Source organism: Bemisia tabaci, chromosome 1 (genome assembly GCF_918797505.1).
Source record: "Bemisia tabaci chromosome 1, PGI_BMITA_v3".
Classification (NCBI taxonomy): Eukaryota; Metazoa; Arthropoda; class Insecta; order Hemiptera; family Aleyrodidae; genus Bemisia; species Bemisia tabaci.
The window spans coordinates 76,853,991-76,879,779 of NC_092793.1; the positions used below are offsets into that span (position 1 = coordinate 76,853,991).

The 25,789-nt window shown below is 36.0% G+C and overlaps 2 protein-coding genes across 7 annotated transcripts in view; one reads left to right on the top strand and one right to left on the bottom strand.

Moving 5' to 3' along the window:
• Positions 1–25,789, bottom strand: part of LOC109029756 (uncharacterized) — a 240,872-nt gene that overhangs the window by 113,728 nt on the left and 101,355 nt on the right. Inside the window, exon 1 of one of the 3 annotated variants that reach the window (XM_072306197.1) lies at positions 10,888–10,920. The exons of 1 other annotated variant lie outside the window; for it this stretch is intronic. In XM_072306197.1, coding sequence (XP_072162298.1) covers positions 10,888–10,905 — 18 coding nt within the window. In that variant the 5' untranslated portion in view covers positions 10,906–10,920. Of the gene's footprint in view, positions 1–1,525; positions 1,657–10,887; positions 10,921–25,789 lie in introns of those variants that run through there. One more of the 3 variants, XM_072306198.1, reaches the window with a different exon arrangement.
• On the top strand, positions 1,911–24,900 carry LOC109041082 (uncharacterized). 4 transcript variants are annotated; one of them, XM_072306195.1, is made up of 11 exons: positions 1,911–3,330; positions 4,096–4,278; positions 7,413–7,607; positions 9,743–10,211; positions 11,292–11,405; positions 14,632–14,891; positions 16,570–16,896; positions 20,248–20,332; positions 21,852–21,926; positions 22,504–22,578; positions 24,117–24,900. In XM_072306195.1, exons 1-11 carry the CDS (start codon positions 3,175–3,177, stop codon positions 24,401–24,403), a joined length of 2,226 nt encoding a protein of 741 aa, XP_072162296.1. In that variant the 5' UTR covers positions 1,911–3,174; the 3' UTR covers positions 24,404–24,900. The 4 variants fall into 4 exon arrangements, 2 of the variants coding, with proteins under 2 accessions (XP_072162296.1, XP_072162297.1); XR_011900818.1 differs by lacking the exon at positions 24,117–24,900 and having other exon boundaries at positions 20,665–21,926; positions 22,504–22,574; XR_011900819.1 differs by lacking the exons at positions 22,504–22,578; positions 24,117–24,900 and adding an exon at positions 20,665–20,814 and having other exon boundaries at positions 21,852–21,927.

Below are 25,789 nucleotides of genomic sequence, written 5' to 3' on the forward strand. Positions count from 1 at the left end.
ATAGGTGATGTGGCTTGGTTCATTTCTGTTTTACGCGGTCCATTGTGAGCCACAATTTTTATTCCGTTTATAATCTTTATTTATTTTTAAAAATACATGGATGGAAGGTTACATTTAAATTTCCCGGGGATTTTTAATGACGTCTTCTGATTAGTTAATGAAAGGACCAATGAGAATGCAAATCGACACAGACGTACACACAAAAAAGGCCTTAGCTTTTTTTAGTATAGTAAGATTATTTTTTTCCAAAGCGGAAAAATTACATGAATCTGGAATGAATCATCGCCTCTTTATGAGAAAGCGCAGGACAAGCTCAATCCTTTTGCTCCTCCCTATAATACTTAATACTTGAACGGCCCAAAAATTACTAGCTCTCTCAGCTCGAGGAACGAGAAAGAAAACTTCAATAACGAAGACTTTCCGGAACGGCCTCCAGAAACTGGTGTTGACAGTTTGAGGAAGTGCGACGGCAAGGAACTGGTTTGTGAAAAGCTTGCTCTCACAATCAGCGTGAGAACAACGTGGCGCTGGCGACCAATTAGCATGCGTTAACTTCGAAAGAGACACAGGTGAGTTAACGCTCGGCCTTGCTGTACACCAGGCTCTTAACTTATGAATACGACACTTCAGGAAACATATCAATAGAGACTTTTCCAATTGTGTTGTGCACGAAACTTTAAAAATAGCTGTTGATATCGTCGTTTAACGCCGATCCTTCGTGCGAATGCGAGATAGCATGCTTTACGCAATGCAAACGCCAACTGTGCCTTTTAAAAGCATGACTTCAGTTTGCACTGTTGACTGTATCCTCTTGGAATTGTTCTAAGGACCTTTAGGAAAACAGTCACGATAAAAGTTTCGAAAAACAAATTGATGATAGAGAGGAATCTGTCAGGTCGTTACAAACCTATTGTACCGTAGCGTAGGTAATTGTATTGTATCGTACCGTAAGCGGTTCAATGAAAAATTTAATAAAAAAAGAGAGGAGAATAAAAAAATTAAAATCCCTGAACTCTGCCGTGTTATAAATTTTTGCTGCAAGCGCCCGTAATACAATTTTTCATTAGATATGATTGATGCTCCGCAGCCCAGGTAGGTACAGCAGAAAGGTACAGCTATGCTGTTTTTAGATTTTTACAATTTTTTACTGTTTTAATCCAACTGAGGAAGGCTGAGCCGAAAATTTTTGGTGGTATTTACGTGAAAATTAGCCTTGCTACCCGCTGTGTAGTTTGTTTAATTAATGCACTACAATTTTTCGACACCCATTTCTCATCTAAAGTATGAATGTCCTGTAAAAGTGAGTTTCTCATCATCGACTTGTCATCTTCTTGGTCCAGTGTTCAATAGTTTTTCGAGAAACATAGTTACTTCTTTCACGTAACAATTGAGGACGAGCAACACGATGAGAAATTATTTTCAGCGAAGATACATGGTGGAAAACAAATATCTACCGGACGCCTCATCGTGATAAGCCATCGATGAACAAAGGTATTTTTGCGTTGCCTATAGGAGAATGTTGTACCTTTGGATTTTCCGTCTACATTGCCAGGTTACATGGTTCCACAAGATTCGTGTGATATCTCAAGTTGAAGTCAATCATAGACGGATTCATATGCATAAATACAAAAAAAAAAACCGGACACGGAAACTGAACGAGTGAATTCTCTCGTTGCACAACACATCGGCGGTGTAAGTCGGCAAACACATAACTCGAATTGCGACGTCGCAGACTTCCTGTCGTACTTTATTTTTTAAGAGGAAAACTACTCAACGGCAAATCTTTAAAACTGCCGTGATTTTTCTTCTCTGTGCGAAGAAAATTTTGCATAAACTTCAAGGAATGGTGTCAATTTGTTCTCCTTTAAGAAAATAACATAGAGGCGGAGATTTTCAGACACCGCAAACGAGATATGTCTCACGCTGTCGAAATGACATCTTTAAAAAGAATTTACAGTCCCCGATTGGTCCGAAGCACAATGTGGAAAAAATCACCAAGTGAGAACTGAAATCTACTTACTTTAATTAGATGAAATTGAAAACGTTTATGTCCTGAATTTCAGGAACGTATGCATGTTAGTTTCCAGTTGACAAATCAGGACAGTTCATACCATGAAAGCTCTTAGTAAATAAACAATGAGTAAACAAATATTAAGCCTTAGTTTCACTTGCACAATGCACGACACGTATGATAAAGTGCTTTTAGACACGTACCATAATACGGCAACACTGTAAAAACACCGGTTGCACGGGTGAGGTGCTAACCTAACCTGGACACTTAATAAAATATATATGAGAAGAAAAATATTTCCTCTCAAGCAAAAAAATTTATTCTCAATTAAAATTTATATTCAAGCTAAAAATAATTTCTCTCAGAAAAATAAATATATTCTCAATACTTTTATTTACTCTCAAAATATTTTGAGTAAATGAACATATCACGCTCCTTATGGAAGTTTTCTGAACTGCACAAGAGTCATACATTTTACTATTCTGTTGCTTTTTTGAACATAGTAGGGAGATGTTCATGTGTGTAAGGAAATGGAAAGTAAAGATTGTGATTTTAACAATCCTGTCTAGGCCAACCTAGAAGGTAGGCTTGCATTAAAATGGAGTTATTGCTCAGGAATTTGCGATTTAGGCACATTATCTTCCACAAAAATTTTGCGAGAAACACAATTATGACGCCCCGGGTTCTCTCTGAAATGCACTTCAAAGCTTCTGGAAACCTCTCAAAATTCAGGCCGAAATCGAGGGAATCCCCCTTGCTACCCTGAACTTTGCATGGAGAGTTTGACTGGACATAGAGGTGGACTCCCAAGGTAGCGTGGGGGATCCCCTCCATTAGGGCCTCAATTCTGATACCTTATTTAAGCTTTAAATTTCGGTCAAGGGGCAAGAAAACCAGTGGAATCATCAAGTTTCCTACAAAATTTTACGTCAGAATATGTACTTAAATTGCAAATCCCTGACTAATGGAAGCATTCTATTGAGCCGACATGTCATCAGATCATTATTCCCAGCAAAATATACACCGCCATATTGAACAACTGATTCATAGCACCTCACCTCTCCTATTATTCAACGTCAACACCTACCTTCACCACATTGATGTTATTGTAGGATGTGAACAACGAAAAGCTCAAATTTCTGTGCAGGTATCCTACATCAGTTATGGGCCATGTACCTTTTGTAGACGTGGAACCAACAATAAAAAAAAGAAAAGTGGAAAATGTTCCCACATTACCAAACTCTTTCCAAGAACTAGAAGAGAAACTGCGTACAACGTCTTACGGGAAAACGTGGGATGGAAAGCCGTTTTACCGAGAGGTAAAGCTCAAATTTTTGATACCTGTCTAATTCAACTGCAGTCTTGCCCCTTCATATGTAAACCTGAGTAAATATTATAAAGCAGCTGACTCCTCATTTTCAACTTTATGTATTAAGGAAAGTAAGTAATCAAGAGGTTGGTGTGATGCAAGCAAGCAAGTTTCTTTGGAGATTAAATCTAACATTCAAGAGCCATAAGACTTGCCAAATTTCTGCCAAGCATGTTCGGCAACAAATTTTGAATGTTGAAGCTACACCTGAAAATTTTGGAAATCACCAGCAGCCAAAATTGTTGAACTAAGCAAGGACAATTGAAGAAAAATAACTATGCGTGAAAAGGATAGGTACTGTCTAGTGACCGGCAAGGGATCACTCTGCATAGCCTAATACAACTACTTTAATTTCAGTCCTGTGCAGGGATTCAAATCGGAAATTCTCCTCCAATTTACTGTAGAAGTGAATAACTCCCTACCACGCTTGCAAGTCCAGTTTCTTTCTCTGCTTGATGTGTGCTGTCGAGATGAGCCGTTGAAATATGCATTCGCTTCATTATCAGCTGCATTTTCTATTGCTTCAACTATAGTTGGACCTCTATTTTGCTGAATGTTATAAATCTGACGTTTTCAAATATATCAACCAACTCCTAACAGTAGTGAAATCTTCATCATGTATGGAGGTAACTTTATTCAATTATGAGCAATCGAGCAAGTACTTCTTTGTCATCATACATGGAGCATTCAATGTTGTTCGACTTTTTTTTTTTAGATACAAACAGGATTCTCAACGACAGGAACAGTCTCCTTCACGAATGTACTTTTTCATGGGGAAAATAGCCAGAAATTCCTGAAATACCCAAAGATTATCCTACTTGATGCCACATTTAAGATAGTGCCAGCCTCGCTCCACTTTTACCAGTTACTGACAGTGATGGTAATTGACAATGGACTTGTAAGTTCCACTTTGATCATTTTGTTAGTGGGGTAATATTTATAAAGGTTCACCTCCAATTCTCTTTGACAGTAAATATTACCCTAATGGAACATTTCATCCTGTGGCATAATGGTTGCATTTATACTTGTTGCAGTTTTAGCTCAAGCTATGCTACTATTGGTATTAATAATGAATTTGAGGAGTGTAGCTCCAAGAGGAGGACTCCCTACACCTTTTTTAGATTTGAATCAGGAGGCGGGTATTATTAAGTTGAAAATTCTGAATCTGATGTAATAATAATTGTTTGGAAATTATGGAAACAAGGAATTTTATTCAATGATTGAAAACAACGTTCACTCTAAAATTGGCAATCTCCTTGGACCCTTCCATTCCAGTGCCAGTAAAATCTGTTTCCACCAATCGCTCGCTTGCATTTTGAGTGTAAACACACAAATTTACTTAAGCCGTTCTGTTCAAAAACGGGCAGTCACGGCTGAGTTTCATTCTTAGACAATAAAGTCAATATTTTTATTGCGGAAAACCTTATTCCGATTTTTTTTTTTTTTTTTTTTTTTTTTTAAGTGACAAATTACAATAATTTGTAAAATAACTGACAATCCATTAGGAGGACCCTATACACTTAAAACTCAATGGACCCCTAGACAAGGTAGAAAGTTAAGCATTCTGATACATGTTTCCTGACCTAAATTTCATGTTGAACACGATTCGCGCAACGAAAATTACTGAAATTAACTTCTAACTAAGATATTTAATGTTTGTTGACGCGTCAATTCAAACCTCCCGCTCATGAAAACGCAATGGTCTCCAAGTGAATCCAAGCGCCCACTAAACGTTACCATGACAGTCTCTACAATATGAAAATCTCACCACCTCAATTTTGACGTTTTGGCTCAGCTACAGCAAGTTGTATATAGTTTGGACAACACAGGGTGGGGAGTGAACATTGCTTGATTGAGAAGCCTGCCGAAACCGTTGTAGTACGCAATTGGACTTTCGTAGAGCATTGAGTTTCTTGTGACCGTACAATTCAAATTTCCCGTAATCAATGTAAAATAAAAACGTTAATATCTTACATAGGAGTTGATTTCAGTAATTCTCGATGCAAGAATTGTGTTTTACGTGAAATTCTGGTTAAGAAACATGTATCGGAATGCTTAATTTCGTAACTTGTCTGGTGGTCCATTGGATTTACAAAATCGTTTAAAAGTAAAATCTTAAGAAAATGCCCTCCCTTGTCAGCATGCTAATGTCATCTCTCATCTGATGTATGTTACATATTGTTCCATGGGGAAGGGATGGTGGAGCAGAGGCAGTTTTCATTGACCAGAAAAAATTGTCTGAGTTTCAGTCAAAAATCCCATCTAGCAGATATCTTTTGATAATGATCTCCATACTATACCTTTAATATAATATAATATTGAGTATAGTATATTTTTGAGATAAAAAAATATGCTGTACATAATGGACTCATATCACCGGCACCTATGTTCCCTAAAAACAATTAAAATAGTATGCATAACAATATTGATAATATCAAAATAACAGTAAAAATCTCCAAATTTAACAAGAAGTTTTCTTCAATTCAAAGTTTTGATAAAACTACCACCAAATATGTATGTAGCTTCAGTTTAAAAATGAAGATTGTACGACCATTTTCTCAACCCTCCGTATCCTTTTAATTGAAGAGTCATTTGGCAGCCTAAACGAATTCCTTGATGCCTTGTCCCCAATTTATTACAATCATTATTTTTATCACTATTTTAATCTAGGGCTGTGCGAATCTCAAATATTCGCCGAATAATAGCCGTGACTGACTGGTGCACCTTTCGACTTTTGCCAATATTCGCGACTTGCGAATAACGAATTTTCGAACCCACTTTATCAAATATCTGCGTCGTCATGAATAACGAATTTCAGAGTGGTGTAAGTTCTAAATGGCCGAAAATTGGCATCCTCGTTTTTTGCCGATACATATGTCTAAAACTTGATATGTAACGGTTCTCTGGTAGGAAAAAGGAGAATTTGACGTTAGATTATGACAAAAGCCGAGGTTTCCAATTTTCCGCCATTTTGAAGTTTAAACAGCAGCCATTTTGAAAAATTCGGTTTTTTCTAAAAAGCTAATGTCAAATTTGTTTTTCTCACATCACAGTACTCCAATATACCCAGTTTCGAGCATATCCATTGGCAAAAAACGATTTGTTAATTATCCTTCTTTACTCCAAGAGTGACACATATTGAAAGCGCAGGTGTATAAGCAAATGGACAATTTTTTAAAAAAAATAATCACACTTACTTCTGAACTTTTGTAATATTTGCGAATTTTCTTAGTAAACAAAGTCTTCTTCTTCTTCTAACTTTTGAATAGGGCCGAGACCCTGTTTGTCATTTTACACTATTCATAAACAAAGTCATTTTACATTATTCATATTAAGTATTTGACTTAAATTATTCGCTTTGTATTCGTGAATAATTGGCAAAATTATTCGCTACTTGTTTTGTTTGCAAAATTCACTTTTCGCACACCCCTATTATAATATGATTTATTTGAAAATGTATTCTAACTTTACATGTAAAGTAGTCAATCTGACTTCCTCTGATGTATCAAATTGTAAAAAAAAAAAAAAAAAAAAGTAAAATAAAATCCCAGAAGACTTTGCTTTACATTTGAATTGACAAGAAAGAGTTTTTCGCTCGAAAACCTGCAATCTGCATTATTCAAAGTGAAACAACTTCCTGTACGATATAACTGTGTACCATAAATGAAGTGCCCAGTGTCTTCTTAAATTTTATTCGGTACTAAAAAGAAAATAATATAATTCTGCAAAGGAAATTGGCATTTTCTCAAAATCGCCTACATCAGAAACGCCGGTTTTGAAACTTCACGCTTTATTTGTTTCAGTAAAGAAAAAAAAGTAATTTCATCCGACGAATAGGTTTCCTTGCGTAGTCGTTGTTTCGAGCAACCCTGGTGGTTATCAAGACGATGAGATTTGAGTTTACCTGTTTATCATCAATTTCTAAGATGAAAAAGTTATTACTGCTAGCTTTAGCATTAAAGGCCAATTTACTGCAAAGAAACTGACTAAACATTTTCTCTCTCGTTTCCTTCACTGCTTTATCTGTTGTAGGGCATTCCTGTTTTATTTGTTTTGATGACAAAGAAATCTCAAAAGGCATACGAGCCAATCATTGATTACGTTAAGCATAAGTTATGTCTGAAGCCTAAAATTTTTTTAACGGACTCGGAGCTAGCGATCAGCAACTCTTTGCGGAGCAGGTTCCCTGAAGTTCAGCAAGTGTCGTGCTACTTCCACTATGCTCATGTTAGTATTTGAATATTTTAAATGCATCCAAATATTAATTTTTCTAGAAAACAGTTCTTCCCTGAAGAAGTGAAAATCTGCTGTAAGTTTCCAGGGTCCTAATGAAGACTGTGTCAGAATGTTGTATCGATTTTCCATCTTCAACGTAAGACTATTTTTGTTTTTCTGAAAGACATGCATGTATTGATTAGGTATGCCTTAATGCTGCCCTGAATATGATTCCATTTTCTTCTGAATGAAATAATTTTGGGGAGATACAGCGGGGTGCCAAAGTCGAAAATTGGCACAATTTCGCCAATTTTTTACATAGAAGTGAAGAAGCTTTGCAATATGCGGTTTATACGAGGGTTTCAAGTGGATGTGAGCTTTAAGCAAATCTATAAAATCATAGGGTTTTGTGAACTTCAGCTGGGGTTATCGCCAATTCACCTCCGGAATGCTAAAAAAAGGCCCCTATTTTCCACATCCGTGCTGCTTCCCTAAATAGCTAATTATTCATTTTAAACAAAAATAAACATGTTTTTCCTGGCCTTGTTTTCCTCCTAACTCTTTAAAAAGTATGATGAGGAAACTTTTAGGCCGGACGTTTAGAAGCGGAAAGTTCAAAGGTCAGGAAAATTGCCTATTTTAAACTGGGCGCGCAGCTTTGGTCAGAGAGCAAGGAGAACATCCCACATAAATGAGCATGGAGTCCAGTCTCTCAGAGGCAATGCTACAGCACCCTGAGAGTGGCAAAACAAGGAGACGGGCAAGTCTTTGACCCCCCACCCCCCTCCCCCAGGGGGCTGAATCAAAAAGTCTTCCAGTTTTGAACTCCTTTAACCTTCCTCTACAAAAGGTGAAGGTATGACAAGATTCCGTTCTGGGCCCAACTCTTAAAGGAGATGCATATACCTCTTTTAGTAGTAGGCAGCTCAAAGTGCATTCGGTGTAATATCTCTCGATCAGGACCTTATGGTCTGATTTATCAAATCTTTCATCACGCGATTAAAATAAGAACGAATTCCAGTCAGTTTAATGACACCAACAGACTCGTCATCTAACATCAATCATTTGCGACCTCCAAATATATAACATTACAAAGTTAGTGCCATAGGGTGGAGCGAAAAAACATTTTTTTTGAAATCCGATGATGGCTGGTGAAAAAAAGGTGCCTTTTGGCACCAAATGAACGAGGAAAAAATCCTGACTCTATAGGACAACGCTTTCATCGAAAACATGGGGCTCGAATTTTCAAAACCTCAAACTTTCGATTTTACCGTGTTTTTTTTCTAAGATAATTTCTGAACGATTGAAAAGACACAACTGATACGTACCATATATGTTTTTACAGCTAATTTGAGTCAGAGAATCGATTTTTGTGGTTGAAAAAGTGATATATCGAATTCAAATATCGATTGTTGCAATATTTTGTCCAAAAAAGCGATTTTTTTTATGTATATCCTAAGAAATTTCGATTTAGCGATACAAGCGTTTGATGAATCAAAATTTTGACATTAAAAATAGAATCCTCGAAAATTCGAGCCCTCATGTTTTTGATGAAAGCGTTGTCCTATAGAGCCAGGATTTTTTCCTCGTCCATTTGGTGCCAAAAGGCACCTTTTTTTCACTAGCCGTCAACGGATTTCGAAAAAATGCTTTTTCGCTCCACCCTAGAGTGCCAGTCGCCAAACTCTCCACACTGACATGTACTCATTCGTAATTTGGTGGTGTGACGAGATATCTTATGAGGTCGAGCTTCATTCAGAGACGCCCAACTGTGATGATGAATAGATAAACCGCTCAATCGACATCAATGAATTCCCCAAGTATAGTTAGCAGTCATTCAGGACATAAGAACTTATTTGAAGTAATCAACAAACTTTCTTGATTTTCTTAATTTCCTGGGTAAAAATTTGACACGACAAAAAACGGCTTTTTTTAGCTCAAGGCCACTTTTTGTGTCAGTGTTTTTCTGCGAATCCATAAACTGAAGTTCCCACACAACAATGGTTTCAAATTACTATTTTTGATGATGGCTATTTAAATTGTGTTATCAAGCTATTACACTGCCTCAAATACCTTATTGTCTTATAGCCCCTCCAGCGATCATTAATCATCTTATGTAAACCGCATGTTTTTTTCTGTTACCTCAGGCTGTTACAATACAGTGCTTGCAGCTTAACCTTAGACCTCTGGCACGTGACGGAAAAGGTTCCAAAATTTTTGGTTACATACTCGCCCTGCCCCTTCTCCCAGCTGGATTAATTATGGACGGTTATGAAGTTATTGAAAATTTGATCAAAGAGCTTGCCAAGGAGGATAGTCTAGAAGAAGAAGTACAAATACTTTCTGAAGAAGATGATCCTCATCAAGATCTTGATTGTGTTGAAGAAATTCTTATCCTTGATGACGTAGATGAGGCCAGGGAGGAAGAAAATGTGTCCAGAGTGGAAGAAAATGAAAGCAGAGAAGAAGAAAATGAGGCCATGGAGAAGGAAAATGAGGCCACGGAGAAAGAAAATGAGACGACGGAGAAAGAAAAAGCCCTCAAAACTCGAGAGGGTCCAAATTTGCTGGATTTCCAAAAGCTTCTGTGCCATGTTTTCTATGATTGGATTGTCCGTACGTTAAGTATCTGATAGTTTATTAGTTTAATTTAAGGCCCACGCCTACTTATAATATCTGAATTTTATCCTCTAATGAACTGAATCAATTAACGTAGGGAGGAGTCAGGTCACTGAAAGTATTGAAAGGAGCAAACTTAAAGAAGAATGTCTGCATGGCATTAATGAAGTGATGCTTTTAGGCACCTTGAAGGATTGCAAGTAGAGACAGGAAATCCCCTGGGAGTCAATTATTGAAGTATAGTTGATAACTTGCAGGACAAAAAAGGAGTATGTTCAGCACGTTGAGTGGCAGACAGCAGAATTTTTGACAAGAATCAATGGGACTCTTGCATGTGTCAGGATTTTGCAATTTAATTACTGATCCTTAAGTAAAATTTGGCAAGAGACATGATGGCACCGCTAGTTTTCTCTGAAATCAACTCCAAAGCTCCCAAAGTTGAGGCCATAATGGAGTGGCTATGCCACGCTCTCCTGAGAGTCCACCTCTATATCAAGATAAACTCTTAATACAAAGATAGGGAGCAAGTACATTAGCTGGATTGTGACTTTGTTTGGAGACTCCAAACAGCTTCTTTTGAGCTCTGGAGTTGATTTCAGAGAAAACTAGTGGCATCATTGTGTGTCTCGCAAAATTTTTCATTGTATAAAGCGCTTAAATAGCAAATCCCTACCTTATGCAAGAGGTCCATTTAAAACCATGGGAGGCGGTAGCTGAAGAGTAGATCCTTAATGTTACAAAGGCAGTCCGTTTGTTTCTGCAAAAGAGTATTTACTTTATTCATTTTGCAGGCAATCAGCTATCTAAGAGAATTTGCAATGAGCTTGCAGATAGCCTAAATAAATCACACATTGATTGTACCTAGTTGGGTCAAGAAGTAAGTCTTCCTGTAGTGTCGCTGTTGTTTTGTTATTTCCCAGCCGTTTTTATATTTAGTTGAGCATCATTCTTTAAAATACATTATTTACTACAGCTTCTTTAGCATATTAATGAGAAATGATTTTTTAGGACACCTAGTTAGCGACTTTTCTGTTACACTTATGGTGATAAAATTCTGTCTTGATTGATATTGTTCAGGTGTTGGGGTCAAGAGTTTGTCCGTCTATCGCCAACCTCTGAGGACCACCAACTTTATAGAAAGTTTTCATAGTACCTTAATGGAGCGTCATCCCAGTTTTTGGAATTTTATTGGTGAGTAAGTTAAAAAGTAAAATTTTAAAATAATTGCGAAATTGTACATTCATCATAATTTTGTTTTCTACCTTACAATGAATAGGAAATCTATTTCTTGTAAGAAAAAAAAACTCTATGGACAGGTAATCGAAAACTGTGAGACTCATTAAGTGTGGGCTTCTTTCGTTTTCTGAGTGGAAAGTGGCTGAACCAAACTGTAGCTCAACCTAATGGAAGTCTAAGATGTTTGTTGTACAACAGAATTTTTCTTAGGAACAAAATATATTTTTTGTGGTTGATTATTGCCACAGATTTCAAATCGCAAGTCTTTGGACACCAAGTTTATTCCTTTCCGCCCAATCATGACTGACAAGAAAATCTGCTGAACACTTTGGTGTAGGACTTTTCTTTGAAGTTATTACATAGAATATTAATTCTTCAAGTTTCTGTATACTCCTAAATTCCTGTGTCTGCTTTACTATCGATTTACTAATGTCATACCACTGAAGAACTATTTCACTGACTTTTTCTATTGATCTATCAATTTGTCAAGGTGGTTCAAATCTTAATATGTAATTTGAAAAATAGAATGAAATTGTGAATCAACCACTGTACTAATTGCGAGGGGCGTTGGTTCATTTGAAAGGTGTTGTTCTCAATGCTTCGGGAAAACTATAAATTATTTTCTGGGGTTCGTCCCCGATTTTTAAATCCCTAAAAACTCATAAATTGGATGAGGGGAAGTGGGGGTTTTTTGTTTTTCGGAAAAGTTTTGTTGCTACGCATCTTACTTTACTGTTTGCTGTCTTTTTATCAGCTGTTTTCATTCAACAATCATCATTAAGTGAGGTTACTTCCAACACTCAACTGCCATCAACTTACATTTTTCTTTTATTTACTATTAACTGATTTATTTTTTTTAATTTAAAAATTGAACTTTTCAGTTATGATTTTGTTAAAATAATTTTTACTAATTTTAATTTTAAATTTAACAGTTGTTATGAGTGAAATTTCAATGACCGAGGCGGTCGTCCTCCAAAACGTGGTCGCGTTTTCCAGAATTCTTCGCATGTTCGTTTAGTGAAGCAAGAACTTCACTTGTTATTAGTATAGAAAATCAAAGTTTCATTTCTTCATTTCGGAAGTATAAAATTGATGATCAGAACTTTGATGAAAATTTTGTTACCAAATTATCAGTCGGTTCAATGAATATAATTGTCATCATTGTGATGCTCGCCATTTTCAGGGTGAAATGTCCAATGGTCATTTTAATAACTGCTGCCAAAATGGCTTAATATCTTTACCGAGTATTCGGACAAATACCGATTTGAAATCATTATTTTTATATTCTCCAAATTTCATAAAGCATATCAGAAATTATAATAGTGCTGTTGCTTTTGCCTCTTTCTCTGCAAATCGAATTGATATTCCGGGTGATGGACCTTATTGCTTTAAAGTTCAAGGATCCACATATAGGTAAGTTTATTTAATATTTACCGTTACGTAACGTACTTTTTTCAGTTTCTCAGTCCGTCCTCCCTTTCCACTTAACGCATCCGGAATGCAGCTGCATTCCGGATGCTGCATTTAAATCTTTCCTCCTCTGTTAGTTACTATTTGGACTTTGTCTATTCCGTTTTGTTTTAAACATTTTAAAAATAAACAGTTCAGAGAAAATAATAAGACTTAAAATTCTGTTTAATAGTGTTGTTATTATTTTATTACTCATCTCTAAATTTTATTTTTTAATTTTAGGAAAAATAAGGGGCGAAGCAGCATAAGCCCTAGTTAAAATACAAATCTGAGGCTTCAGGGCCGAGACAAAGCGTTTAGACTGAAGTAAATACTATTGTTAAGGATGGGAAATTTAAGTCCAGCTGAGTTCTTTCTTTAAGTAAAAATGGTGTAATGAGCTTGTTCCATAATTTTTAATTTTTGCTTTTTTGCATTTCTGGTAAGTAGAGAGGGCGTATACTTCACAAGAATTTTTCGCGATTTTTTAGAACAGTATTAACCCACAAAAAACCAGTTCGAATTCGCATATTTTAAGCTCCCATTAAAACGAATATTGCCAGGAAAGGCAAGAGTGCGTCAAGGAGAGGCGCTGAGCAGTCGCCACGTTTACGGCCGCACGTTCCCTCTTGCGCGATCCGTGGTTCGTACATTGATAATGGAAATATAAATAAACCAATAAACAAACACATCGAAATCTTTCAATTTTCATGAATATTAATACTTTTTTGAAGCCAACAAACAACCGCACACTGATTTTAATGTAAACTATCAGATTCTGATGTGTTTGTTTGTTGGTTTGTTTACTTCCCATCATCAGTGCAAGGATCCCGCAAGAGAGAACGCATTGTCGAGAAAGTGCCTGCCGCTCAGATGATCTCCTCAACGCCATCTTGCTTTTCTTGGCAATATCCGCTTTAATGGGAGCTTAAAATACTGAACTTCAAATTTGTTTTTTGGGGGTAATACTGTTATAAAAAGTTGGGGAAAATTCGTGTGAGCTATATGCACTCTCTACTCTTCAAAATTGCAAGAATTAAAAATTCTTGAACAAGGTCATTAGTTTATTCACTTGACTTATCCTGCAAAATATGCCTAAACTGGTTACTTCTGATTGAGGACTTTTCCTAGAAGCTTCATTCCAGTACTATTCATAGGAATTAATATCTGCTCAGTAGAAAAGAAATTCTCAAAAGTTCCTTTGAGCCTGAGCATAATCTGATCAATAGGAGCGAACGTCATTATAGCACTAATGAACAGTCTCTGCATTGAATGTATAAGTTTAAAATTAAAAGTAATCCTAAAATAATTATTTGAAATAAGCCTGTGTCTGGTCTTAAGTTAGAGGATGAGGATTTGAAAAACTACCTAGAGAAGAAGCAGAATTCTGCCAAAATAATATTGTTTTCCGCTACCCATCATGTAATAGATAATTTTTTTTTTTTCCTTTTTTTTTTGTGGGATGTTTGTTGGTGAATTGAAGGTATTGTTCATATTATCATTTTTCCTATGTATGCAGGCAGTATCCAAAGTTCATTTTTAATAATTTTTTCACTTTTTAAAAAAAAGCACTGCATATTACTTATTTTAACATATAATTTTTGTTTTCATATATTATCGGACATGTAGGAGAGCTATTTCCCTCTCCTGCCTGTCAAGAATTGTTTTATGCTTATCAGGTAGACCTTTTTAATACTGACTTTGTTCACTCTCTTTTACATTATTGCCTCAGAATTATTGAAAGACATAGTCAAGGAAGCCGATGCAAACATGCTTTCATCGGAAATTGGGAAAACTCCGAAAAGGCCTCCAAAGGAAGGCTACGTCTTCAACCGGTTAAGGCAGCAAAGGAATGAAAAGGAATTAGCCTTGGGACTAATTACCATTTCGGAATTCCTCAACAGGGGGAAGTACCAACTTTCCAAATTAACGAACACGCTTTTCGCCAGTTACCGCAAAAAGGATGTAAAAGACCCTCTTAACTACCAGTCGGTAAGAATATTTTAAAGTTTGCAAAATAATTCAGAATCTATGTACCAAATGAAGTTGGAATTCCATTTCAATTCGAAGGCAAATAATAGGAATGTCCTAAATTTACAGCAAAGGAGCTCTCGAAACAATCCAGAAAACATGTTTCATCAGCAGTCATCAAAACGAGTATAGAGCGGAGATGCACCACATAAGTTACAACATTCAGTTGAGCTTTTATAGGCCATACATAAAATATGTAACGCTAAAAATGGGATTTTTTCCCTGTCCCCTCACCGTCATAATGCACCCATATCGCAGATCAACACCCCTCTTAAAGAAGATATAATGGTCCTCTTGACCACCCCCCTAAACAGTACTAGTATTGCTGCTGAATCTCAGTTACTTCTTAACTTTTTCGTCTTTGTTAAAAAAATGCATAGAAGCAAAAATGAACAAAGAAAACAAAAGTAAAATAAGAGATCTGAACATTTTTTACCTATAAAAAACAACAAAAACAGAGAAATAAATATAAAGAAAAAATTCTGAAGCATTAAAATAAAATGTAATGGAATGAGCTAATAATCAGTGAAAAAATGCAGCATCAAGCGTTATGTAACGCCACCGTGGACCCCCTTCCTCCTGGTAGAGCGGTACATATTTTATCTAAGGCCTCTCACGTGTTTCTCTAATTCATCTCTAATGTATACCATTATTTAAGTGTCTTACATTAATTTTACAATTTTCTTGGCACAATTGGATCAAACTTAGGGGAAAGGAGCTATAAATTATTTTCCATGCTAAGTAGAAGTTGCACAGTCTTAATAACATCACAATGTACTTAGTCCCTTTTTGCTGAATTTGGTCCAGTTTTTCTTTTTCTAAAATGTTAACATTCAGAAAAGCGCGGCAATTTCACTAAGAGCTGTGTATAAACTGTGCCTAAAAATCAAATTTAAGTGGCTTAAAAATCGAGCGCTGCCCAGATAATGTGGCTAAAATTTTGGTTCCTGATTTATTAACTGTGTTTGTTCAGTTCTAATGTCTGATGGAACTTTGCCCTTGTCAAGGGTTGAAGATGGTCATATCCAAAATTTTCACTGGTCGAGAAAATTTCATACCGCTTTGAGATTTCAATCTCTTATCAAAATGTTAGCCAAAATTTAGTTATTAAGTCACATAACTGATTCCAAATTAATAAGATTGCTTAAAAAGAAAACTGATGTCTCGTTATTAGCTTAAAAAGTGCAGAATTTTTATTTTTTTTCATTTCTATTCATAAAGCGAGGAGGGGAAATGACTCAACTAAAAGTTTCCATAAGGAAAAAAGTTTTAAAAAATTCCAATTTCTTTATTGTGCCGCCACCTCATATCTTTCGCTTCATATACTGTTGCTGGTTGATGCTTTTTGTGAGATTCGTATTCGACGCTTATCCTATATAATCCTCTGCTAATATTCTTGTCGAAAGATTACTTTAATTTTTTAGAAAAACTCTTGTATGCAGAGGCTGCAGTAGAAGCGGCCTCACTTGTCTGAACCCACTAAGTCACAAATAGCTGTCTTATTATAGCTGTCGTGAATTCTCTTAATGCTCATGATGCATTCCTTGTTGCCAATAACTAAAGAGAAACTTCATCTCTTTCATTAGTGTAGGTTCATTTCCTGAATCACAGAAACAAAACTTTTCCTTATGAGTTACAGCAGGATAGATCGAGCAGAGCACCCAATGGTGTAAATGACGCCCGGTGTATAATCTGCAACAAAGAAGTATTTGGATGTTGCCAGAATGACAAATGTCAGCACTTCCTGTGCTTTGAACACTTCTTGCAAGAAAACAAGAATGGATGCTCTCATCCGCACAATACGGCTTTATTTGGACCCTCGTCTAAGCAACCCTCGTCGAAACAGCCCTCTTGTAAAGAACCCTCGTCGAAACAACCCTCGTGTAAAGAACCCTCTTCGAAACAACCCTCGACTGAACAACCCTGTTCCAAACAAACCTTGTCGAAACAAGTGAAACCCACTTTGGTAAGCATGCTTGAGTATAGTGCAGTAGCTAGATGTATGCTCGAGTATAGCACCTTAAGACGCCTTTGAGGCTCGTGAAAGGGAATCAAAGTACTTCTCTTTCTGAACAGTTGTGTCTTTATTTTGACAACAGAAGATTAAATTAGAACAGTTAGTGTCATTTTGTTAAATATTTACTAATTTACTTCTTTCTCTAGTTTTGTCTCAGATTTTTGAGTCTCAAATTGTATCCACTTTTGGACTGCGTCTAACGTGACGCACCAAGACGCATTCAGTTCAAATCGAGGAAAACATTTTTGAACTTTTACTCCACCATAAACCTCAATTACAAAAATTTACTTCGAGTCCATGCTTCAACTATAAACAGTTTCTGTGGACTGTAATAGTTAAACTCACAACCACTTATACGCAACTCGATTTTTTTGAAAATGAGGATTGGTGCCTTCCTATTAAACTCTGTAAACTTTTACGTATAGCATCATATTCTTGCTCAAATATTCTATCCAAAAAGTGTGCCAAACTATTCGGTCAAAGTTTTAAAATGAATATTAGTTCAGCGAGCAACGTAAGGTTTTAATTATTTTCTGTACTATCTTTCAACATTCTTCATAGATACTTCTATCCCCACTCAGAACTCGCATTAAATCAATGTTTTGCAATGCTGTTTATGAGTGGCAAACGTGTAAAAGATTTACTTACATAACCTGAAGAAATTCTCGGCAACATTCCTAAAGTCCTAAATATGAATCTGACAACTTTATAACAGGAGCACTGTTGTCTTTAAGTGAAATTAGGCACAATAAAAGCAAATATAAACAGCTCTAGCAGTAGTTTGATTCTTATTGAAAGGAAAATTTTATAATGTTCTACGTACAAGAGACTCAAACCTATGAATATTAAAATCAACTGAAACAACTGAAAGGGTATGTGATGAATTGCAGGTAGCAAAACTTAGTCTGTATTTCAAACAAGAGGAAAATCTTGATTGATCCAAGATGTATATTTGTAGTAAAATAATATTCATCTTTGAACAAAATGGAATTCCTCTATTAAACATTGTAATCAAAATCAAGTGGTTTGTGAACATTTATTAGTACAGTAAAAGTTAGATTTACCGGATTGTTAGATTTATCGGATTTTTTTTGCGGTCCGTGCCATACTCCCATATGGACAATGTTAAAATACCTGCGATTTACCGGATTTCCATATACCCGCTTGTTCGGTTTACCGGATTTTTTCCCGATCTGGTGACAACATTTTATATCGAATTACTGGATTTTCCCGAAAAATTGCTTCGCAAAATGCCACGCTGCGGTGGCGCAATCGGTAGGTAACTCGACCGACCGTAACTCGTAGGCGCCGCGCCGCTATCTTTTACACTACGCGCCAATAACGCTGATGGGACGTGTTCGCGGCCGGCCGTTTACATCGGCTGATCAGTATAACGCAAAATACGCCGAATGAAGGAAAAAAGGAGAGAGAAAGAAAGCAAAAAAGAAAAAAATCCGTCGTAATTTTCAAGTTTTTCTGCAAATTACACCGCATTAGCGCCAAAAAAGAATTATGGAACCTTATTTAGAGATTTCCCTGAGATGAACACCGAATTGATGCCAAAATTTTTCTTCAAAAATCGGACCTGAAATTTCACGCTATTGCCGTTAAAAAACTGATTACTCGATTCATCGGATCTCTCGGCGGTTCCTCGAGGATCCGGTAAATCGAACTCTTACTGTACTAATGTATAGTATTAGTATAGTATAATAGTATCAGTAGTGTAGTAATATTAGTAGAACAATTTGTTATGACCGTCATTTTATATAAAATGCAGTTTTTTGTGATGTATTGGTCACTAATATTTTTTTGTATGGATCTTCCCATACTAGCGAAAACCTCATAATGAACCATTAGACAAGGTACGAATTTAAGCATTCTGCTACTTGTTTCCTAACCAAAATTTCACGTAGAAGACGATTTGCGCCACGAAAATTACTGAAATCAACTCCTAACTAAGATATTTAATGTTTCTTGACGCGTGAGTTCAAACTTCCCAGTCGTGAAAACGCAATAGTCTACTTGAGTCAAATCGCTTACTAAACTTTACCATGAAAATCTCTGTGATATGAAAATCTGGCAACTTTAATCTTGATGCTTTGGCTCAGCTACAGTAAATTGTTTAGACTTTAAACGATAAAGGGTGGGAAAGGAACAATGTTCGTTTGAGAAGCCTGCCAAAACTGTTGTGAGGCGCGACTTAACTCACATAGAGAATTGCGTTTCTTGTGACCAGGCAATTCAAAATTCTCGTAACCAATGTAAAATAAAAACGTTATTATCTTAGTTAGGCGTTGATTTCAGTTATTTTCGATGCAAGAATCGTGTTCCAAGTGATATTCTGATTAAGAAACATGCATTAGAATGCTTAAATCCGTACCTTGTCTAGTGGTCCATAATAGAATAATAGTGTATCTAGTCGTAGTTTTTTAGTAGTGGTTTTGATTTTTTTTTAAAAGATTTTTTAAAATTTAAAAATTTTACTCACTTATATTTCGTTTTTAATGGGTAGTAATAGTTGTATTAAAGTAGTAGTAGGATAGTAGTATTAGTAGTATAGTAGTATTAGTTGTATAGTAGTATTAGTAGTATAGTAGTATTAGTAGTATAGTTGTATTAGTAGTATTAGTAAATAGTACTACCATACTATTACCAGTATATACTATTAGGTAGTTGGTAATAATGGCTAGTTTTAATGTAGTATTAGTACTAGTAAAACTCTGGCCATTTCCTTCAGCAGAAGACACAGCGACGTATTCATATCACTTCCCCCTTGCGCCCAAGATGTCCCATACGCTCTGGGAAATGCTGAGACGTTTGGTCAATCTGAATTCCACGTATCTCAGGAATTTCCCAGTCTGACTGGGAACATCATCCCTCACATCAGTTGCATCCCTCACAAAAGTTGCATACGTTTCCCTATTTTCCGTACCCAGAAGAATTGACTGAAGTTTAGAAGCTGCCTAGGTGAGTTTCTCCTCCCATAAATCCCTCCTTCAAAGATGAAGTTCCGCATTTGGTGTATTTTCTCAAGTGGTACTCAATGATGCAGCCGAATAGCAAAAGATTTTCATTTACACAAGAAAACATCCCTGTCAGCTTAAAATGTAAACTTAATTGCCTTCAGTTTGCTCTAATTTTTATAATAAAATGAATGTGTAAATATTTCAATATCATGGTTCCGTTTCATTTAGTGACCTCTTTCACTGCAATGAAGTTTGGTTTTTCGCCCTAAGCCCCAATCTTTCTTTTGATGGTTTTCAATGGTCTTTGATCTGGGACAATAATTCTCTCTTCCAGGTATCGGGTACAAAAGGGCCCAAGATTACGGTGAGGATCCCACTTGCACCTCCGTCATCGAGAATTCGACTTGTGACCAAACCAAGTAAGTCATAAGTATGCCATTGGTATCATGATGTCAATTTATCCACTTTATTCTTGTTGCCTTGAAGCCACCAAGTAAAGCTGGTTTGATCACAATATAGATATTGAATCACACACTGAAAGGGAAAGGTGGAAGTGAAAGTCATCGGTGGTCATTCAACAGTCTTAATTTCGTACATCTGAAATTTTTTTTCATCCAATTTGGCACCGAATCAATTGTAGATGGCCGGACGCATGTTCCGTTTCGGTCTCATTGATCACAGAAAATAGCAAAGAATCCTGTAGATCTCAACAGCAATTTTCACCGAACACTCTGATGACTCCCTATTTCAGCTCTCAGTTTCAGCGTGTGATCCAGACAAAAGGGAAAGGGTGATGGCAAGGTCTCTTTCCACTGCTCTGATGCAGCATTGCTCTCGAGACTTGGAGTTGGCAATTGGAACAAGCGCAGAGCAAAGGGGTCCAGCCCCCTGGGCCCTAGAGGTATATTGCTTCACATTCGGTACGCTGCTCAATTTGCAAGCTGCTGTACACGAGATAAGTCTTAAAATTAATTAACCAATAAAGGAGAGATTCCATGTGTAACTAAAAGTACATGGGGTGAGGAAGATTCGGTTTAAAAAACTTCCAGTGTTAATTCCTAACTGTGTAGTTTTTAAGATATATGTAAAAAACATAATATTTGACTTCAGTTGTTGTGACGAAAGTTGACAGTTATTTAATATCCAGAAGGGTTCTTCTGCCAAAAAATAACCATGCTCAATTTTTAGCATCATGAAAGTACAATGAATTTTCAACACAATGCCCTTAGTGAAGGTCCAGGTGATGCCACAACTGAATAGTGACAAAGGCTATGAATGGGAAAGAAGATCGAGTAAAGAGTGATACGATGAATAATAAAACAATTTGATTAATAAATTAAAGAAGAAAGTTTTTGCAACACCTGAGTAAAGATATTTCCCCTGTTTTTCCACGAAGAAGCACTTTTGCAATGTTAGTGAACTCGGATGACATTATTCTGACAAGTTAAAATATTTTAGTTTCTTGTTTGAACCATAGTTGTTTACTGATTTCAAAGAAAGGCGATCAATTGGTTCTCATTATTTGATCCCAGGAGGTTATTCTCCCTAAAGAAAGCGTTATTTATTGTAAGGGTACCTTAACTTTTCCGTCTGCAATATTTACTAACTCTATTTTTCTTCTTTTTTTCTCTATCTCTTTTTATATAGCTGCACCAAAGACCATTCTGAGCTGCTAGAAGCAGTTGATCAAAGAAGCAAGCCAAGTGGCACAGTCTTTGAATTGTCCCCAGTGGGCAATGGTTATTTAATGTCACTCTTGTTTTCTCCATTTTTTTCTCTTTTTTTATTTTGAGTAGTTTTCATTGACTTCTTCATCATTTTCCTTATTTATTCACTTCCACATAAGTGTTTTCATTAAACTTTTCTTTTCCTAAATGAAAGGCTAATTTCTGTTTTGTTTGTTTGTTTGTTTGTTTTTTTTTTTTCAATGCCTCGCAGATGATACCATAATAACTGATCCTCAAGCAGAACTAGAGGAATTATGGAAGGAATATTCCCACGAAAGCGAAGAAAGTAGGTTGAGCTGTATTTATGGCAATAGAAATTAATCACATTTGTATGAATATTGAGTAATGACAATTTAGCTGTTCAGCTCAAAATGGTTTAAGCGCCAAAAAGCCTGTGAGCTCTTGAGACTTGAGTCTAGCATGAATCCTTATTTTGGCGCTTGAGCCCTTCAGAAAATGAATTGAGCATGAAATGAGTCAAGCAAGTTCCGTTACTCACCCTTTGTGTAAAATTCAAGACCCACAAAAATGTTTTTTATTGAAAATTGGACTTAGAGTGGCTTTGAAACAGTGATTTTTATGGAACATTAATACTTCAACTTCAACGGTCTTTTTTCCAGCTGTTACTTAATTGGGTTTGTTTCTCTCTACCTTATAATCATTTCATAAATAGTTGGACAGAAACCCTTAACTAACAGACAAGGAAGGCCTAAATCTTAAAGTCAACATTCGTAAAACGCTTATGTTTAGTTTTTATTTTAACGGCCTATTTCAGAAACTTATTTTTTCATCAGAATACTACTCATGAAACTTTTCTTACATGAAAGGCTAATTTTTGTTTGTTTGTTTCTTTTTTCTTCAAGGACCCAAAGATGACACGATGAATCAAATTAAAGAACAACAGCAGATTGAAGAAGAGGCCCACCAAAGGGCCCAAAGTAAGTTAAACTGTGTTTTTCAGAATAGACGTAAGTGACCTTTGTATGAATATTGAGTAATGACAATTTAGCTGTTCATCTTAAAAGGGCTTAAGCGCCAAAAGGTTGTGAGCCCTACGTTCTATCTCAACGGCCTATTTCAGAAACGTATTCTTTCATCGGGGTAGTAGTGAGGAAGGGAATTGAGGGTTGCAGGCTGTATGTGTAAGGCATTAAGGTGGACAGTGAGTGCATGAGTTTTACAGTGGTTTATTTAGTTGCTCGCAGTTTCAGACGACGTATTAAAAAGCCTTATTAACTCAAGTATTAAGAGAGCATGGTCTAAGCAGTCATTAAATTATGACTGAGTTTCGTGTGACCTTATTAGCAGAGGTGAGCTACGAAACCCTTCTTACATCTGAAGAAGGATTCAAAGACTGTCCCAAAAAAACTGAATTAACCCCCTCTGAGCCAACTGTTGAAGATATTAAAACACAGTTTGCAGAATCATGTAGCTTACTGTATTAGCTTTCTGAAGAGCTCTTGTTGAGCTCATTTGGTAAAAAATTCACATTTTTACGGCAATTTTTCAGCGACGTATTAAAAAAAAACCCGTCCGGAATTTTTGAGTCATTTTTCACTCTCCACCTCCACTCTGTAAGTGAAGACTGGAAATGAATCTTTTAGAAGCAAGATACGACTAATCTATAACAGTTACCACGAAATCCGAACATTTCCTTCCACTAGGAGATCAGCAAATTCCAATCTGTCAAGAAGTTGACGTCCCAACCATATTTTTTGACAACAAAGATGCTGGTAACGGACTTCTGAAGCCTCAATGAAGTCTTTGCAGCCCCCGAAAATTGTGCTTCCACTAAAGTAATCAATTTTATCCACCTGGAATCCTAATCAATTTTATATATGTAGAAACTGTCATCCCTCTCAATATTTTAGATGTTCCTAAGTACGTGGCTCATGAGATTGTGGGTGAAACAGTAAGATCTACCACTGTTTGAATTTCGAGAGGTAACTCGATGAAGAGACGAATCATGGGCGCCAAAGCCTATCTTGGCTAAGCTGAGCTTTAGACTTTCGTTCATGAAAATTGTTGTAGGTTTGTCGTATCTTGCTTCTAAAAGGTTGTAAAATTAATTTCCAAAGTTCATTTGCCATTAAAAAGACGAGGTATGAAGAGAGAAAAATGACTCGAAAATTCCGCAGGGTTTTTTTTTTACACGTCGCCGAAAAATTGCCGTAAAAAGGGGAATTTTTCACGAATGAGCTCTAACAGAGATCTTTATCAAGATTATGAAATAAACCACAAAATTATGTAAACCGTTTTTCTATACATTTAATAGGTTGCTCAGAGCGGATCAACTTTCAGATTTTTTGGGACAGCCTTTGTATATGTAAATTGGCAGCCCAAAACCTTGGGTAGATTAATCAACCTCCCTTCCAAGTCTATGTTCCTAATGAGTTTACTCCCTGTTTGTAAATTAAATTTATCTTAATTTTCATTTGATTGGGACTTAATTTGATCGTGTAATTTGTTTATTTAGTTCTGTTCTTTGGCGCTCCGGAGTTGGACCCGGACAGTCTAAGAAATCTCTATGTCCAGATAAGAGACACTGGACACGTAACATCTTTTGAACTTGACCTGGCAGAGGATTTGTTATCGTTAAGCAGTTACTCCTCGGACATCAGGCATAATGCTTCTGCATTGCTTGGTGGCCTTGGCTTTCTTGTCGTGGCAAGAATGTCTAATGAGGAGTCTGTGATCATCATTGCGACATGCGTTGTCAATTTTTTGAGAAGAAAAATTGACAAACAGTTTAATGGGATGTAAGATGTCAGCAATTTCAACACTTTTTTCAATTAATGAGGTTTGATTTGAACAACATAATGAGCAAGAAGTTGAATGTATTGCATAAAATGACAAATAGTTCGTGAATACTCGCATTTAGGCAATAATATTGTCAAGAGGAATATGTTGAATAAACGCCAGAAGATAGAAATAAAAATCTAATAAAATTCAACTTATCATAACTTTATTGTGGTAATCAAACATTGGTTTCACTTGTAGCGTTCATTACAATACGAGGTAAATTGGGCAAATCAGCCTTAGAATACAAGAAAAATATTCTTACCAAGTAAGAAACTAGTATTGAAAAAAGTTTGTATGTGAATGAGAACCAAGGTGTTGTGTTTATTTTTCTCTTTTACAGTAATTCATCAGTCTGTTTGACAGTTGTATTTTATATTTTATATTATATTTATGTATATTGTAAACTATGTAATAAACTTAATCAAACAATTAAAAAAAATAAATTAAAAAAAAAAAAACCCTGATCAGTTCAACCGTGTCGAAAAATTACGAATGTTTTCCCTTTTTGTCAGGATTTATTTTTTCCTATAGGTACGTCATGCTTATATTCCTCTTTCAATAATTGTGCTTTCTGATAGCACAGCTGAGAGTACGCAAAATCAAACAGCTTTAATAGTACTCAACATTGTTTTTGTAGACTGAAGTAAAATTGTTCAGCCCCTTTTGAAGATGTGAATTATTTGAAAATTTTCTAAATTAATTTTGATATTTTTAATTCAATGTGCCATGCGTATGTCGTATATCGATCGTTTGTCAAGTTTTACAATCCTTCAATTTATTTCGTGAAGTAGGTACTTATAATCAGCTCGGGAGCTTACCTCAATTCTTTGATTTCCACCTGTTAAATTCATTAATTGACTCACTATCATTTGTATATGACAAAAATCATTTGAACGCCGTTGTTTTTGATTTTGTTATACCTGAGAATCAGTTCTTAATCTGAGCGTCCATAAAACTCATAGTGTGCAGCACTCAGGACATTAATACCTAACAAGTAAATTCTTAATCTTAATTCGGTTGGTTGTTCATTAAACGACCAATTCTGCAAAGACTGATTCACTACTTTTGACAGGTACACTTTCATTTCGATGTTCCAAAAATTTGAAGTTCAGACTAGTTTTGCCCTTTGATTATGATTTTTTTAAGTTCTTGGAGAGAACCAATCTTAAATTATCCGTAGAGTTCAGTAATGTTGCATTTCTCTTAATTCGTCTTTTTCTTCGGATATCCATAGAACGTTCTATGAATAACCGTGTGCCATCTGGGCCCAATCAAATGCGTTTTTCAAGAAATGATCGATCCCCATTATTGCCTCATCTCCACATATTTATTGATGTGCAAGTGATG

Bases quoted from the DNA above. Each gene is read 5' to 3' on its own strand.
- LOC109041082 (XM_072306195.1), top strand. From the start codon at position 3,175: ATGGGCCATGTACCTTTTGTAGACGTGGAACCAACAATAAAAAAAAGA. The intron at 16,897-20,247 runs GTAAGCATGCTT...TCTCTCTTCCAG, and splicing joins AACAAGTGAAACCCACTTTG to GTATCGGGTACAAAAGGGCC. The intron at 20,333-21,851 runs GTAAGTCATAAG...AATGCCTCGCAG, and splicing joins TCGACTTGTGACCAAACCAA to ATGATACCATAATAACTGAT.